This window comes from Medicago truncatula, chromosome 2, assembly GCF_003473485.1.
Source record: "Medicago truncatula cultivar Jemalong A17 chromosome 2, MtrunA17r5.0-ANR, whole genome shotgun sequence".
NCBI classification, from domain to species: Eukaryota; Viridiplantae; Streptophyta; class Magnoliopsida; order Fabales; family Fabaceae; genus Medicago; species Medicago truncatula.
This window is the reverse complement of record NC_053043.1, coordinates 21548981-21568586: the sequence shown is the minus strand read 5'-3', so window position 1 is coordinate 21568586 and position 19606 is coordinate 21548981. Positions and strand designations below refer to the sequence as shown.

At 32.6% G+C, this 19606-nt stretch overlaps 1 protein-coding gene and 1 long non-coding RNA gene across 2 annotated transcripts; both read right to left on the bottom strand.

Annotated features, from left to right (window-relative positions):
- Window positions 1–4588: 4588 nt before the first annotated feature.
- On the bottom strand, window positions 4589–12838 carry LOC25486713 (uncharacterized). Its single transcript, XR_005644117.1, has 4 exons — window positions 11722–12838; window positions 8061–10879; window positions 5595–5667; window positions 4589–4792 (listed from the first exon to the last, which is right to left on the bottom strand). It is a non-coding gene; the product is annotated as an uncharacterized lncRNA (long non-coding RNA).
- Window positions 12839–18686: 5848 nt separating this feature from the next.
- LOC120578105 (monothiol glutaredoxin-S10) lies at window positions 18687–19152 on the bottom strand. Its single transcript, XM_039830179.1, has one exon. The coding sequence runs from the start codon at window positions 19119–19121 to the stop codon at window positions 18687–18689; it is 435 nt and encodes a 144-aa protein (XP_039686113.1). The 5' UTR covers window positions 19122–19152.
- Window positions 19153–19606: the final 454 nt, after the last annotated feature.

Genomic DNA, 19606 nt, shown 5'->3' with positions numbered 1-19606 from the left:
TTTAATTAATTTTAAAGTATGTGGAGTATATTTATATTTATATATGATGGTTTGGTGATTTATGTGGAGTATATGCATATGCTTATATTTATATGTGTGATTTTGGGTGATTTATATGGTATTATTTTACTATATGGTTTATTTAATAATAATTAGAATAAGTATGAAATATTAATTATTTTGGTGTTTGGGGAATTAATTGGAGTTATTAGGAATTTGGGGGAGTTAAGTGTAATTAGGAGGGAGTTACTCTTAAGTGGGAAGTTAAGAAAATAGAAAGTGGGAGTCAGAAACAGTTTTACGTGAAACCAAGCCAAGGAAGAGAAAACCAGGAGCAAGAGAGAAGAACCAGAGGAACCCTTTTTGCTGTGCATTTTTCATTCTGAATTAAGGTAAGGGTGGGGTTTACTTCAATGGTGTAGAATTTAAAGTCTGATTTTGAGTTTAACAGGTTTTGGTAGAAATTGGGGATTTTGGGTGTTATGATGAAATTGTAGTTTTGAAGTTGTAAGCATGAATTTGATGTTAGAAATAGGTTCTAAGTGCATACAGAAAGTTAATTTGCATCTGTAAACTGATTTGGGGAGTGATTGGAAGAAAAATGGGATTTTTGGGTAAAACCAGTTTTCTGCCCGTACAGAAGTTCATCGCTCGCCTCGCGAGTAGCTGTGCTCGCCATGGCGAGTGAGCAACTTCATAGCTCGCCATGGCGAGTAGCCCAGATTAAAACTTGATTTTTGAAAAGTTGTTATAAGATGTTTTGGGGACGGTTTAAGGTACCTAGATGATATTAATGATGAATGGTGAAAGTTTTGGGTTAAAAAGATGAATAGGGAGCTTAGAATTGGAGTTTGAGTGGGGAAATGTCACTTTTTCCCGAGAGTACCTGATTTTCACTCGCCTCGAGTTCGCCTTGAACTCGCCATGGCGAGCTAGTGTTTTTGTGAACTCGCCATGGCGAGCAGATGTGCTCGCGAGGCGAGCTGTGCAGTTTTGAGTGCGGTTTTGCTTGCTTGGATGATAAGGTTTAAGTGTTGTTGTTTAAGCATAATTTTATTTAATTGTGCATCATTCTGAATGGTTGAATCTCTGTTGGATGTTGATTGATGATGAGGAATGCATTGTATGTTTTAATTATTAATCATACATGTTGTATTAATTGGAGTCACATGGAGTTGCATTGCATGGTCAGTTGTATGTAGATATACACAAGTAGGTCCATTGCATATGCATAAAACAGCGGTGAGGGCTTCGGTCCTGGAGTACTAGTTGCTCAACAGCGGTGAGGGCTTCGGTCCTGATGAATGCTTTAACCATTCAAAAGCGGTGAGGGCTCCGGTCCTGATTGGTACCACATGCATAATTGCATTTCATTAAGAAGTCTAAGATGGTGTCTTAGCAGTGGTCATGTCATTTGCATGAGTCTTGGTGGTTGATTTCAGTTGTTATCTGATAGATGATGTTGGTGTTGAATATGTGTTATATATTTATATTCACTGTAATTATGGTGTATTGATGATGTTGTTGTTGCTTGTGACTTATACATATATATATGTTTACAAGATAATGTGTTGTTGATTAGGGTGTTAGATTCAATTGATGATTTTAATATCTATATTTATTGTTGTGAATCTCACCCCTTCTGCTTGAAAACGTTGCCCTTCCTATGGGTAACTTGCAGGTAATCCTGAGTAGTTGGTGGTGGCTCATTGTCGTGTCTAGGGCTCTGATACGTGGGATGGGAACATTTATATTATTTTATTGTTGTTTTCCTCCTATGTATCAATTTTTGGAACTTGATGATGTGGCCCTTTGTTGGTTGACTTTTGTTGTTTAGGCTTAATGCCAGGATATTGTTGGAGATTTAAATCGTTGTGGTTGTTATTGAAATGCAAAACTTTCCGCTGCATAATTATTGAAGTTATGAATGATGTTGAATTAAATAGTTTTATTTTCTATTTAAGAATTTTGAATTTGCAATGTAGCATGCCCGTTGTGGAATTACTCTGATGTTTATATGTTATTTTATTGCTTTTGGGGTAACGGGGTGTTACACATCCTATAAAAAAGTATATCAAATAAAACATTTATAAAGTAACATTGGTAGGTGATACACTATAATTGGTCAATGGTATATACCATTGGTACCTTAATGGTACACAAGTGGAATCCAAATGCGTGACTTCTAATATCCTCTTATTTTAACCTTTCTTATTTTTTTTATTTATTATAAACTAATTAAAATAATTGGTCTTTTCATTTCAGCGGGAGAATTCCCGGCTAAAATTGTTCTTTGTTTTCTAATATTTTTTTTCCTTTTTTTTTATTATAATAAAAATGGATAACAGTCACTTTGGTCCTTGAGTGTATAGCAAGTAGTCACAATAGTCCTTCGACGTATCAAAATTTCAAAATAGTCCTTGATTGTCCACTTTGTTAGTCAAAATAGTCCATAAAGCTTAAATAATCCCTTAATACTCACAATATCTATTTTGATATAAGGACTAAAATGACAATAAGTAAGTATGTATAAGGACCAATATGACAATAACTAAGTCTATTGAAGAACTAACATGACAATATTAACGAAATATTTTAATATCAAAGACTATTTTGACTAACAAAGTGCACAACCAAGGACTATTGTGACTACTCATCACTCATTCAGGGACCAAAGTGACTATTTCCCTAATAAAAATTATAAATAATTTTCTTATTTTCTTTTTTGTTTTTTATTACTAATTATAAATAGTTTCATTAAATGATAAAATAGTTATAATATGTATCATTATAAAACTTAAAATGATAAAATAGTTACATTACATTAAATAGTCTTCAGGGTTATTTGCTTCTTCCAAATTGTCTTCAGAGCTGCTTGACTCTTCAGTGTCATTAAACAACATGTGAGCGTCAATTTCTTGACCATTAACTTCTTTGTCGATCGAATTTGTAACTGGGTCGACTTCAATCACCTCTGGAACATGTGTCATTTCATTGTCTTGGTAAGCTACTTCAATATTTGAAATTATGTCATCTGTTTCAATTTGACCCCTTGATTTTGTCTTGATAGCAGCACACCATCCTTGTTTACGCCGGTGATGAGAAGGATATGGGACATAATACACTTGAGTAACTTTGCTTGCCAAGATGAACGAGTCAAATGCATTATATCTTCTGTCCATTCTTATGTCAACGGTTTTGTACTTTGGATCAATTTTTGTCCCATTCCTCGGGTCAAACCACTCACAATAAAATAACACAACTTTGTTGTCTTGTTCAACATATGCGTAAACACCACTGTTAATTGTTTTTTTGCCTATCGTCCATGATTCGGTATGAAATTTAAATCCATTGACAAAGTAAGTGTGCCATTTTTTTACACGTCTATGCGGACCATCAGCTAATCCTCTCAAGTGTAATATATGCATATTGGGCTCAACATTTAACACTTGATCTTTAAACCATCTTAGAAAACTAGTGTATATCTCCCCAACATTTAATACTTGAAAGTAATGAAGGTTGGTCCAACTTCTTGACAATTAATCAACACATGAACTTCGGCCGACCGTAACTCTGCATCGTTCATCCAGTATTTTTTCCCTGACCCAGAAGGACTACCGAGAAGACGAAAGACTGATAAGGTTGACGGACTCCATTCATTTTCGGCAATAACTTCATTTCTAACACTTATTGGTGTCAACATCAAGTGATTGAACTAATGAGAACAAAAATTCAAAGCTTCACAAGCACAATAAGCTGCAACTATTGATCCTTCAACCCTTGAATTGTTCTTCACCGTTCGCTTTGAATAGCCCATGAACCTTTCAAAAGGATACATCCACCTGTATTGAACAGGTCCACCGAGCCAAGCTTCGTACGCGAGATGTACCACTAGATGCTCCATAGAATCAAAGAAACCTGGGGGAAAAACTTGCTCCAATTTACAGAGAATGATAGGAATATTATGATCCATTTTAATAAGTTCATCCTTCCTCAATGTTGAAGCACACAAGTCTCTGAAAAATTGACTAATTTCAATCAACGGATTTATAACATGGTTAGGCAATGAAGAAAACGCAATTGGAAACTACACCAAAAAAGGGATTTAATAGCACTTTTTTTGACCTTCAATAGCACTTAAAAGTGCTATTAAATCCCCCGCTATTGTAAGTACAGCACTTATAATAGCACATTTAAAGCGCTATTGAAACCCTGTCATTAATAGCGCCTTCGCTAAAAGTGCCATCATAGCCCACGTTTTCCATGACTAACACAGATAATTCTAACAAGATTTGATAGCGTTTCTTTTAAAAGAGGGCTATTACAGACCCTGTCTTTAATAGCAGCATGTTAGAAAGTGCTATCATAAGCCTCCTTTTTTTAAAAAAAAAAAATTATTTTTATAAAAGGAATTTCGTTAAACATAAAAAACATTATACAAATTATTCAACATATTCATTATAAATCCTTAAAAAAAAACATAACCATTATAAAAGATCCTAACAACTAAATACAACTCTAATTCCAATAACAAGTATGAAAATTACATCTTTCATGAAATAAAAGTTTCTTGAAATATAAGAAATGATCAACCAAACTGTACCACAAAATTATAATAAATGATCAATCAATTATTATCCGAAAATTGAATAAAAACCTCAAAACAGTATAAATCAATCCTGTATATGATTTTTTACACTTGGAGTGTTCTTAACAAATATCAAATGACACCTTTAAAGATCAATAATTTCTTTATCAACTTCAGACATAAGCTTTTTCCCAATTGTTCCACCTGTGTCATGGAAGGAAAAGAAAAACTTATACTCTACATATACTCACTTTTTTAACTATAAAGTCAATTCAATAAAAACATACATTTAATCTTTAATCATAATCACAGTATACATTTAATCTTTATGTACTGCATGAAGTATCATTCACTTTTAATTATAAGAACAACATCAAGAATATAAGTATACATTTAATCTTTATGTACTGCATGAAGTATCATTCAATTTTAATTATAAGAACAACATCAAGAATATAAGTATATTGAGAACAAATTGAAAACATAAGCACATAGATACACACTAAATTTATATTAGAACAATATATGTTCACTACAAATTTAACATTCCTACACAAAGTTCAACAAGCATTGTATAAAACACTGTATTTTGGGTATAACCAAATAAAAATTTCCTTTTACAGATTATCATTCTCATAGCATTTGATTCATTCTGATAGCATTTTGGGATCCCGCTTATCTAATTTTCTTACCTGAATCATTTCTCTAAATTGAGATAGTAGGAACACACATAAGCACTTAATTTTCATTATTCATTTTTCTTATATTCATTTGATACCATGAAAACCTTTTTTTTGCTAAAAGGTGTATGTCAATTGTTCAAAGTTCAAACATGAGATAACATATGAGAAATTTGATCCTAAGGCTAGAAAACGGTCTATCATGTAACGTAACACAAATATACAAGAAGATATCAGTCATCATGAATTGTGAAAAACAAAAACCTAAACTTTAAAAACATGTAGTCGCAAACAAAGATAGGAAGAGGAAGTAATCACAACAGTACCCCAATGAGCATGTTGAAATACATCGTGTGTTAGCTCAAAATCTTGTTCAATCCTCTCAAGAGCCAACAATACCTGAATACAATTTAGAAAACATTAAACCAACAATAGTATGTAATTCATATGTTCAACTAACCATCAAAGACAAAGGTATTGCATAGTCTAGTAAAATGTGCAGCTAACTTGACAAAGGGTCGATGAACTAAACACATCTAGAGAGTAAATTCAATTACATCAAACAATCATGTCATCGACATTGAGTTTTAATAGGGGCTGAAAACACAAAAATCAGTGTTATAAATAATATGGAATTTTAGAGCATTTGAAACAATTGAACATATGGAGAAGTATATATCATGCTAAATGGATCCTAGAGAAAGGTTGTTGCTGGATCGTGGGGAATGAAAAGCCCATCAATGTATGGGAAGATAATTGGATTCCTAGTCTAAACAGTTCTAAACTCCTAACCCCAAATAACATGACAGTAGGTGTTTTGCTAGTTAGGGACCTAATAGACTTAGAATCAAATTGTTGGAACCAAACTCTCATTAATAGGATTGTTAATCCTATAGATCAGGAAGCTATTTTAAAAATCCCCATAACCAATACTAATTATGTGGAACTACACAAAGGATGGTAAATACTCTGTTAAGAGTGGATATTATGAGATAAAAAATTGGGAGAGGCAAACTAGCACATGCCCTTCAAGTTCAGATCATCATAATAAACTTTGGGACAAAATTTGGTTAACCAATAACACTCCTAGACAAAAAACACTTGTGTGGAAGATTCTTTAACAAAATCATCCCTGTTAGAGAAAGTTTAAGCAAAGGGGGAATTAGATGTAATATTCTTTGTCCCATCGATTGTTGTTTTCGCAGTCATTTTGGATTCAGACAAGAAGCATTTGTTTGAGGATATGAAAGTTCAACACATTAGGAGAGAAGGGAACCAGGCTGCTCACATTTTGGCCTAAGAGGCTCATATTATTTTAGATAATGTTTGGTTGGAGGATAATCCATCGGCCATTTCACACCAATTGTACATTGACAAAATTCTTTTAGTTTCAAAAAAAAAAAAAAACAAGAAACAATTGAACAAAAGCTAATCAACAACTTCATGAAACCTATTCATGAGTGAGGGATAAGGTCAAATAACCTTGTTGCATTTGAGTAAATTTTATAGTAGGATATAACCTCACCAAAACCAAATCTCAACATACATACTTGAAGTGGAATAAATATTTGTATGTACTAGCTCAAAACCTCCAATCATATTACAAGATAATATGCCTCAAACACTTAGTCCAACCTGTACTACACATACAATAGGAAAACTTGCCAAACTCCAATATATGCTTGAAGAACACACGTTGCATACCAAAATCCAATGCAAAGAGATATCAAGAAACACTTCAAATCAAAGGAATACAGTAGTGAGGGAGCTTGAGATGTTTTCCTATGAGAATATTTTGTTCTGCATTCAGCTATTTTTAATATATATCTATTTTTCTTTCATTGGCTTTCAATCATACTAGACTGAGTTTGTACAGAGATAGAAAATTAACACGTAGGAATATGTGAAGGTTCATTTGTTTCATTAGGAAATTGACTAAGAATATATGACTTGCATTTATAGAAATCAAATATATGCTCATTGAAAATTGAAGGCACATAATATAAGTAATACACTTAGAGTGTGTTTGCAAGTTTTGTTTTTGTAGGGGAAGGCTTCGAAGGGCTAAGCTTATGATATATATTTGATTAAAAAAAAAAAAAGTAACATGATAATATATGCTCATTTATCATGATGTTCTTTCAATTTTTATAAAGTATCAAATCAAATATATATATGAACATATAGACTAAACCCTCTAAAATTCAACTCGTAAACACACTCTTATGAGCATATATAAATTTATAATGTAATAATATCTCTGTAAACACAAACATACATTAAAGGAGTATCAATTAACCAAACAATATAATCACTAGTTAAATTATGAATGATCCTTTCCAAAAAGAAATAAACTACAAGATTCACATAATTAGACTTGAATTTGGATCGTAAAAAAAAATTGAACTAATCTTATATTTTTTTTTTTTTGAAGGATAATCTTATACTTTTGTCAATCACAATTGACTACATGTGAATATATCATTTCATCTCCAAAGAAGTACCCACTCAATAACAACTACAAATAATAAAAACAAACAAACTCTATAAAAAAACAAAATACAACAAAACCTAGTCATCAATCGGTGAGTAACCAAACTACAGATAAAAATGAGAGAGTTGATTGCCTCCTTAAAGCATATAAAAGTGCTAACAACTTTAAAGTGTTTTTAGTGAAATTTAACCATAAAAATTGGAAGAAAAACTTCCAATAACACAGAGACACACCGATACCAATACAAACAAGCAAAAACAAATGAATAAGCTAAATTAGAGCGAGGGAAAAAAAAAACCTTAATTGAATTTTGCATTTTCTCTTCTTGTGGATACCCGTAGATAGAGATCCGTAATGAAGAATGAGGTCATCGAGAAGAAGATTCTTCAACTAGAGATTTGGAATATTTTATTGAAATTAAGATACGTGGAGCAGGAAGGAGTAAAATTCCTAACCCTAGCAGAAAGAAAAAAGGGGTTTTGGAGAAAGAAGGATCAAAGAGAAAGAAAGGGGTGAAGGCGGTGGTTGTGAAAAAGAAGGCGATGGATGGGTAGGAACGAAGACCCAAGGTTCGACGCAGAATTATGGATGAAATCCATGGGAGGGATGGGAGGTTTGATATCGACGATATGTAGAGAAAGAGGAGTGGAACACGATGAAGAATGAGGTAGAGATGGATTGACTGTGTTTTTTTTCTAATTTTAATTTTGATCTCATTTTTTTTACGTTCATTTATATTATTTCTTTATTACTAATTAGCAAACTAGGGGGTCACAGGTTCGACACCAAGATATGATAGATTTTATTCAATTAATCTTTTTATTATAGCACTTGGTACATCAGAGTCGCTATTTTTGGCTATTGGCATTAATAGCGTTTTCGATAAAAGTGCTAACATAATGTTCAGCGTTAATGGCATTAATACCGTTTTCCATAAAAGTGCTAACATAATGTTCCGCATTAATTGCATTAATAGCATTTTTCCTCAAAGTGCTATTCTAGGGGCTCTGTTCTAGTGCTTTGATAGCACTTTTTATGTAAGTGCTATTAAATGGGCGATATTAAAGCTCTTTTTTGTGGTAGAGAAGCGCTCCAAGAAAACATGATCATCATGACTTTTCATCCCGCGCAATCTTCCATTTTCAACGTCGGCACACCTTGACAAGTTAGAAGAATATCCATCTGGCATCCTCAATTCTTTTAACCACTGACAAACAGATTTCGCTTCAGCACTGGTTAAACTATAAACAGCCTTGGGTTTCAGATATTTTCCATTTGGAAGAAGTTTTGACTCCATATCTGGTCTCTTACAATACTCTGGCAAATCCATTCTAGCCTTCTCGTTATCTTTTGTTTTACTAGAGACATTCATCACTGTGTTAACTATATTGTCACAAAAATTCTTTTCAATGTGCATAACATCCAGATTATGTCTTAGTAAATTGTCTTTCCAGAAGGGAGATCCAAAAAAATACTTCTTTTGGTCCAATTGTGTTCTACACCGTATCCTTCGTATCTGACTCTTTGGCCAACATCTGGAAATCTCCATAGAGCGCTGAATCTACGGAATATTTCATTTGATGTTATCTTAGGAGGTGGACCATCTTTTTCAATCGTGTCTTTCCTAAACTGATTCCTCTTCCTCCGGAATTCATGATCGTCTGGTGTGAAGCAACGATGACAGTCAAACCACGAATTCTTTCGTCCATTTATCAAGTAAAATGCCTTTGTATCTTTCATGCAATGAGGACAAGCTAATCTACCATGAGTCGACCATCCAGACAACATGCCATATGCAGGAAAGTCGTTAATAGTCCACATTAAAGCTGCCCTCAATGTGAAATTCTCCTTCTTTGCAATATCGTATGTCACTTCACCAACCCACAACCTTCTCAAATCATCAACTAAGGATTCTAAAAACACATCAATACTGTCAGTTGGGTTCGACGGTCCTGGTACAATACAACTCAAGAACATGTAAGGTTTTGTCATGCACATTTCAGAAGGAAGATTATATGGGGTAACAATTATTGGCCAACAAGAATAAGGCCTAACCGACGCTGTGTTATACGCAGTAAATCCATCAGAGCATAATCCAAGTCTCACATTACGTGGATCGTTTGCAAAATCAGGATGTACCTTATCAAAGTGCTACCACGCCACTCCGTCACAAGGATGTCACATCACCTCTGAATCAGTTTTATTGTAATAATGCCACGTCATATGACCAGCCGTGTGCATTGATGCAAACAATCTCTTCAGTCTTGGTATTATTGGCAGGTAAAACATTGACTTGATTGCGACTCGTTTCTTCTTACGATCAACATCATCGCCACTCACTCCATACCTTGGTGAATTGCGAAATTTACACTCCTCCAACGAGCCATCAGTCTTACCAAATTCATTGTCGTAAAACAACATGCACCCGTTAACACAACAATCAATCTTTTTTTCTTCCAATCCCAACTTCATCACCAATTGCTTAGCTTCATAATAACTTAATGGTAAATTTTCTGGTACAGGAGTCGAATCCCTCATCATTTTTGTGTAGTACTCCGCACATTCTTCGGGTACATTTCAATTTGACTTTCCAGCTAAAAGCCTCACACACATGGATAACTTCGACTGAGACGACCCTTCAAACAACGGTTCATTTACTTTTTTTATAATTGAGTAAAACTTCAACGTCTTCTCATTCGGGATTATTTCCTCTTCAATGCCCTCATTGTAAGACAAATTCACCCCGAGAGCGTCACCGACCATATCTTCCATGAGGCCAAAGTTTTCACACTATGTATGTGCTCCACTGCTTGAAGCCTGCATATTAACATCAAACTCATCCGGCTCTTGTTCACCATGATGTCTCCACAGATAATAATCCTCCATAAAACCAACATCCTCTAAATGTTATATGACATCTTTTGGGCTCTGAATCAACCTACACGTGCATTTAAGACACGGACATCTAATCCCTCCCTCACTTCTAAAAATATCTTGCGACATGGCGAAAGCAACAAATTCACGAATTCCTTCCTTAAATTGAGCTTTAAGTGTCCTTTTTCCCGGTCTTTTTCTATCGTACATCCAACTTCGATGAAGAATATACTGATCCATCTTCTGCATCATTGACATTAATTCAAATTAATTTATATTTTCTATAAGAATATATTTCTTTTTAATTAACAACCTAATTCCTTAGAAATTAGCTTTTTTACTAACCAACATTTCTATACTGTTCTCGCTACGATGACTCACCTAATATGACCACTATTTGTTTTTTATAAGGATTATTTTGGAGGACCAAAAATATCTATTTTTTGTAAAAAGTTTTCAAAATAATGACTATTATTAAAAATTATAATCTTCTGCATCATTCACATTAATTCAAATTAATTTATATTTTCTATAAGAATATATTTCTTTTTAATTAACAACCCAATTCCTTAGAAATTAGCTTTTTTACTAACCAACATTTCTATACTGTTATAGCTTTGATGACTCACCTAATATGACCACTGTTTGCTTTTTATAAGGATTACTTTGGAGGACTAAAAATATCTATTTTTTTAAAAAGTTCTAAAAATAAGGATTATTAAAATTTATAATTTTTTGAAGAACTAAAATTATCATTAAAATTTTATAGGAACGAAACTTAAAATATTAATTATTTTTATAGGGACTAACTGTTCTAACATTAAATAAAAAAAACTAGAAGAAAAAAAACTCCAGCAAAAATAACTAAAATAATTACTAACCTAACATTATTTTTACTAACTAATATTTTTATCTTTGCTAAAAAAAAACTGATATTTTTATCAATAACTAAGACAACAATTTAACTTCCTTAAAAAAAAAACAACAATTTTACTAACATCTTTTAATAGATATTAACAAACAGTTTAAATGTTAATCCCAACAATATTTTTACTTATAATTTTAAATAAATAAGAAAAACTAACCTCAAATAATATAATTTGATGACAATGCAGATCGAAAAAGTAGTAGCCAGCAGCAACAACAACTTGTAATAGGAAATGGAACTAAATATTAACTGCAAAAAATAATATAACATATATTACATTAACATTTTATTTATAAATATAAAAGTTGAAATCAATTAAGAAAATAGTTACCTTATATGAAGAAAAAACACATGCAAGAGCAATTGTTGAATAGTAGAGATGGAAAATAAAATTGTAGTGAGAAGTGTCAAAAATATGGAATGGAAAATGTAATAGAGAAGTGTTCAAAGACATATATATATATACACACACACACACACACACACACACACACACACACACACACACACACACACACACACATAAAGCCAATTAAATAACCCAACAATGCATTTCAACGTTCACCTGCTAATATCAATTGCATCTGCTGGGCTTTTTCACTCTCCAACGTGAAAATACAGCTGCCATGTTACCTTTACCTGCAAAAAGCTGTTGCATTTTGTACCATGTGTTTACCTAGGAAATATTTCCTCGGTAACACCTCTATTTCCTCGCTAACACACATGCTGAAAGCTTTAAAGTGGTCAAACGGTCAAAGAAGCTTACCTAGGAAATTTTCCTCGGTATGCAATGTCGCTAGCGAGGAAACTTAATTCCTCGGTATAATTCCTAGCTAACTTCAATGTTTCTTGTAGTGACATGCATTCTGTTTTATTACTTCACACATGCATTCAATGGAATCATCATGTAGATATTTTATCCTTTAAAAGAATACTTTGAAAAGACATTTTAGAAATTAGTCTATAAAACTCTTTCAAATCCAGCTCCTGATGACTTTTCCCTTTGTTAGCTTTAGACTCTTTCTACTTGAGCTTTAATTCCCTACCGGCTTCATAAAAATCAACAACTTCAGTCATTACCCAGAAGTATACTAGATTTGTATACGCATGATCATTGAACATTTCAAAATAAGACAACCAACCCTGATGTTCGAAAGCACTCTTGATATCGCACCCTTTTGCTTGTGGAGCCAGGATTATAAAGTTTGGGCAAAAACAAAATTTGCAACATATTTATAGGGGTTATTTCTGGTTTTCTCCCTATAAAATATATATTTTTTATTTACCTTCTGTAAATTTTTCGTCGAAATTATTTTTTACAGGGGGTAAATCAAAAAAGATATTTTATAGGGGGAAACCGGAAATGACCTTTATTACAGGGGGTAAAACACCTTTAACCCTATTATTTATTACATAGTGATTATTACTTTTTTTTTCTAAATTAAAAAATATCATGCTAACAAGTGTTATAAATACATTGGTTAAGTATGCATAAAGAGTTATTTTGTCTTAGAAATACAAGTCAAAGATTTATCGAAGTAACCTATCACTTTTTATGCAAAAGTTAGCTCTATTAATTTTTGAGCAATAATCTAAGAGCTCTAGGTAACCTTTTGTAAAAATTGATTAGCTTGCATGGTGCCTCTACGTAATTGCCTTTGCCTACATTTTTAATTAGACAATTGTGCCTCTTTTCTTTTGTGTACTTATTACTTACTTAGCTTTAAAACTAAAAAAAAGACAATTGTAAAAAAAAAAGAGTTAGCATTGTGCCTCTTTGTAAATAATTTTAATCTCATCAAAATATGGATGATTGCAAAAGGTGTCTCTATATAACATCTCGTAGCATATTCAAAGAATTTAAATATTAGCGACAAGTTGATTTAAAGGATGAAACTCTTTGGAATATCACAACGGTTCCATTTTTAATAATAAAAGTTTATAATAACTTTGAAATAACTTTTATTTCAAGATGCATTTAAAAATATGTAGCCTTAACATAAGAAATACCAAAATAAAAAGGAACTAGAAATCAAATTCAATCTACAGATATATATTGGTCACACTCTAATTTTTTGAATAATGTATAAAATTATAAAAAAAAAAAATGTATATAACAATTAACAAGTGTTAGAGATAGTTTCTTAAAAAAAATGTGGAAATTCCGAAAAAATATGAAATGAACAATACCCTACACAACAAGTATACCACTGGCAGTCAAAGATGAAGAATGAAGAGATTTGAATTTTCCTTAAAAAAGGTCACGTTCACATCACATGTGTCTGGCATGTGTTACAATTTCCATGAATGGAAATAAGAATCACTGGTCAAATTTCATATCTTGTTCATGATTTCACCCTCCATATATATTTCCCAAAATAAAGAAACATAAAAAACTGAAAGCATACCCTCCCAAAATCAGACACAAATTTGTAATCATTGATTACAACAAAAATCAGTGACATTTTCTGTGCAGATATTGTCTCACTAAACAGTCACCAGAATACTTTTTGCCATTAATAATTCATGGTGCTAGAGAATTAATTAACCCCATGCAATTTGCCTAAGGCTGCATAACCGATGTGGACTCTTAACACCCGTCACGCTCAGGATTACACATCTGAAGTATGAACATAAATGACGGGTGGTTCGATAATAGGTGGCCCAAGAATCGTGAAGAGACTCTGCTACCAACTTAGAAATCGTGGTTGGGCCTAACACAACCCCATAAAACCGACTTATGAGGTGAAGATTGCCCCCCACTTATAAACAAATTGTCAGACCAACTCCTAATCGATGTGGGACTCTTAACAACATAATCATTAGAATCCTTCATCATATATACATGGTACATAAAACTCTAGATATATGTAACACTAGTTCACTTTGCAATCCGCATGTTATTAATTAGTTACATATGAAGACTATGATACAGAAAGAACACATCACACATGTCCTTTCCCTGACATATTATTTACTAGTACGGACTAACGGACATAAATATGACATCACTAGGGTTTTGTTTGTTTCACAGTACAATCTGCATGCCTAGTGTTAACGGTTCTTCTAAATTTTTGCCTCATTTTCCGTTAAAACTAAACGCCAAGGTTAATTATTTAAGAACTTTCTAGGGTTCTCTCTTTGATTTTCAATTTTCACATTCTAAAATGTCAAAAAAAATATTACTTTACAACTGTTATTCAAGCTCATTAATCAACATGCCATCAGATTATTCTTGTCTTCTTATTCCTAAACAAAGCTTTGTTGCCCTAATTTTAACCTAATATTTTAGCAACTTTTCCCTCCTTCAAAACCTAACCATATTCTCTAATTCCCCTCCTTCAAAGCCTAACCATGATTTCCTAACTTCACTCCTCCTAAAACCTATCTAATTGATTTCCATTAACCATATCTCCTAACTCCCCTCCTCCAAACCCTCACCAATATATTTTAATCCTTTCTCCTAAACCGAAATCTCTTTCTAAAACCATACATTTCTCTTAAACCGAAATTTCTTAATCAACATGGCTTCCAGAAACATTCAGACTTTGCTGTCATACCACTGCCTCACTGATAACAATATCTTCATTCCACTCTGGTTGATACTAAATATATAGACTTTTGCTCTTATTCCTTGATGTTGTAAAGTATAAATCATTCTTTCAATCCCTTTTAATCTTTTGTAGGTCTGTTGGTGAAAAACCCTCTTTCCGATCTTGACAAAGCAATCAACAAGCTGAGACTGAAATACAGATCATATATCGTTGAATATGACATTGATGTTGTATGTGTTTTTTGCAAAATATACCTATTCTTAATTATTTGCATTCTATTTTATGAACGTTTGTGATGTTTTTGTTTGTTATTTTTTTAGGGTGCAGTATGCTTGCCAAACATGTTTGGCGGTGATTTTGGAGATCAAATTGGGTGCTATGCAATATTGACTGATCCTAAGTCCAACAAGTTTGAAGTATTGGTCGACAGAGTAAACAGAGCATTTTTTCTCACAAAGGGATGGAAAGCGATTTGTGACTTTTACAGAATCGATCTTGGTGCCTGAATTACCTTGGTTTTTGTTGGTGACGGACAGTTTGATATACAGTTGACTGATAGGTTTCACAAGAGTATCCCCTACCCGGTTTTTGATCCCCTTATGCATTTCCTTCTTGACAAGATGAATTTGCAAGCAACTTTCGATGACTATCTCCCCCCAATAACATCTCTTCTCGCTTATCGTCACAATATCACTGACATGGTTCTTGATTTCGAAAAAAAATTAACTGAGTATGATGTTACTAAAGGTTGCATGGTATGATACACTTTTCGTGTCCACCTTAACTTCTTTTATTCCTTTTCCGTTTAGTTGATATAAGTTACTTGGATTTTTAATTTTGCAGATTCTACTTTACACCGGCAATGTTCCGCAGATGCTTGATACAGACAAGACAACTGTGAATATTATCGACGATTGCTGTAACTTATGGGTGTGTGAGCTAACTTTTGCAACTTTTCCTTATGAACACTTCAAGATAGGACGGCGTTGGAATAGGTTTGTGGAAGCTCGCAGGCTCCGTGAAGGTGTGAAGATCAGAGGGGGTGCTCCGATGGTTGGGTCACATGATACCATCTACCCTGATGTTATTTACAATTAGTCCATGTTTAGATAAATTGTGCAACACCTTTCCACTTTGAATTTTAAGTTTTAGTTTCTTAGAGTTTTGGAAGCATCTATTTTTTTGTCTTTGAATTTAGCAAATGTCCCTTGAATTTCATAAATAATTTAGCCTTGCTTGCTTTGTTTTTTAATTTATATATTTGTGTTTGTGCTCCTCAAACTATATTTAGTAGCATTGATGTGTTATTGAAGCATTTTAGTAGCATAGCTTTTAGTAACATTATTAGTAACAATTACTACCTTTTGGTGACACTTTTAGTAACATTATTACTAACAATTACTAATCCTAATCTCTAAAATATGTTTCGGGTGGAATCAAACTAAAATCCTAATCATAATTTCTCTCATTCAAGTAACTAAGAAATTTCATCCACATCTCTAAAGTAACTTTTTGGTGGAAACAAACTAAAATCCTTATTTCTCTCATTCAAATAATTACAGGATTTCATCCACATCTCTAAAATATGTTTTGGGTGGAAACAAACTAAAAATCCTAATTCCTCTCATTCAAGTAACTACTAAAGATTTCATCCACATCTCTAAAATATTTTTTAGGTGGAAACAAACTAAAATCCTAATCCTAATTTCTCTCATCAAGTAACCAAGAGATTTCATCCACATCTCTAAAGTAACTTTTTGGTGGAAACAAACTAAAATCCTTATTTCTCTCATTCAAATAAGTATGGGATTTCATCCACATCTCTAAAATATGTTTTGGGTGGAAACAAACTAAATTCCTAATCCTAATTTCTTTCATTCAAGTAACTAAGAGATTTCATCCACATCTCTAAAGTAATTTTTTGGTGCAAATAAACTAAAATTATATGTTATTTTAAAGTAACAGGAACTACGTACTAGAATTATGGAACAATAACAAAGTCTTTGGTATTGACATTTTGCTTTGATTCACAAAATTTTTTAGATTCACGCGAACTACAATGTCTTATTTTTTCAGTGAATATTATCTTTTTTAAATGACACGTGCGTTAGCACGGGTCAATGGTCTAGTTCAAATAAAACCTATTATGCTAATTATATGTTTCTCGATTTTTATTTTAGGTGATATACTAGGAAATCCTTGTGATATCCCCTATAAAACTTGAGAAACCAAATTCTCACTAATAATACTATTGTATCCTTCTAATTTTCCCCTCAACTTGTGACACATTTTATTATTTGAGGCTATAAAGATCAATTTTATTTGTTTATCTTACAAAACTTATAATTATCAACAAACCATCTATGCCCTTCTTCCCAAAAAAAAAACTATGCCCTTCTTTTATCTAACTCACAAAGTAAGTGAAACTTTCATCTTTGTATATCATATTAAATTATTATAACTTATTTAATCAGTTCCTTAGACGGTATAACTCATACACAAGATAATTGATTATCATTATTTAGAAAGAAAAAAAATTGATTATCATTAGTCAATTGATTAAATTTAATTTTTTATATTTTCTAAATATAAATGATAATAATTATAATATTTTAATTATATAATTTATTATAAAAATCATAAACGAGATAAATGTGTGTCACTTAATCACTGGTATATTATTTTTTCGAAATGAGTCAAGAAAGAATGTCGTTGAAGCGTACAATTCATTTTTGAGATAATTGTGTCACTAATCAATTAGATAAATTTAGTTTTTTTTTTATATCTTCTAAATAAAAATGAGAATAACTATAATATACTAATTATGATCTATGGTAAAAATCATATAAATGCACATCACTATTTTTTTTGGGTACAAAATGCACATCACTATTTATTTACTTAAAATTAGTGTTTATTTTAATATCTTCGACATAAATAAAGAGAACAAATATAGTGCACACAGCTATAAATTTGTTCACACTTCAATGTTTTCATGTTTTTTTTTTTTTTTATATATATAAATAAATCACTAAAAAGCATTGTTATTGCATACAATTCAAACACCAAATCAAATTTGCTTTAAATTTGCAAAAGTTAATATAGATAATTTGGTGCACATGTTCAAAACCAAAATCCGATGACCATAATAAATTCTTTAAATTAGCTCAGAGTGTTTAGCTGTTGCATGAAAAACAAGTTTTTTTTTATTACTTTTGTTGTTCATTTTAACTATATCAATTAAACATTGTTACATTTTCTTTTAACACACATAATTTAGCACCTAGCTAGCTAATTGTATTTATAAAAATCAATTTCAAAACTAGAAAGAAATTGACCTATCATATATTTGCTGGTAAAATATAAAATGAACTATAGTAAATTTCGCCACATCTTTGTTTTGCAATGCTTAAAAACATAAGTGCAAATATGCATTAAAAGTTAGAACTTAGAAATACCTAAACATGACTTTTGGTACACCTTAACTCATTGCTTTAATATTCAACTAAATATATAACTTTCATATAAAACTAGATGATTTTCTAAGAAAATCATATCATCCCCCATTTTAGAGCCAAAGAGCTCCAACTTCCTTAAGAAGAGGAATTAAAGTTCCATTGAGGTGATTAGTCATGAGAGTCTGTACACCGCCAACGAACTTACCGCCGATAAAGACAGCCGGAACAGGCTGGTCAGTCCCAGTCCCAGCTGCAAGTTGGTGCAAGAAACCCCGGATGGCAGGCCCATCAGCCTGCTTATCCAGTTCCACAACAGTGGGAGCCACACCAAGGCTGATGAGGAATTGTTTGGCCACTGTCGACATGCAGCAGCTGCTCATGCTGAAGATCACCACTGCGTTGGAGGAAGTCAGGTGGAACACCGTTTCGCAGGGTGGTGTGTTGAGCTTGAAGGGAGAAGGTGGTGGTGGTTGTGCTGCCTCCATTTGTGTTGTTGGTTTCAACACTTGCATGATTGGAGGGAAAGAGAGAGTAGTGAAAGACATATGGAGGAATGAGTGAAAAATGTGAAAAGTGTTGTTTGGAGTGGAAGGAGTGAAAAGTGTGATAGTTTGTTTTGGTTTATATAGAGAAAGTGAGATATATATGGATGAATGAGAGTGAGGTTTTTTGTTGTGTGTGGGAATGTTAGGGCAGATGATTTGATTCATCAATGGGTTTATTTTTAGGGAGAGGACGGTAATTTGATAAAGATAAAAATGTTTTTAGAGAGAGAGAGAGAGAGAGAGAGAGAGAGAGAGAGAGAGAGAGAGAGAGGGAGAGGGAGGGAGGGAGGTGCAGAAGAGCAGATGATCTTGTTTGTACGGTGGCTGCAGGGCAGCTAAGCTGTTGCATGCATATATGATGAATATTAATAACTAATCATATAAAAATATACCAAAAAAAATGTAACCATACAAAGATGGTAAATATATATGTATGTATCTCTTAGTTTGTTTAATGTGTCATGCCATGTATGTGATGAAGGAGG

What these genes read in the sequence shown, in the direction of transcription:
- LOC120578105 (XM_039830179.1), bottom strand. Translation starts at nt 19,121, where the DNA reads ATGTCTTTCACTACTCTCTCTTTCCCTCCAATCATGCAAGTGTTGAAA.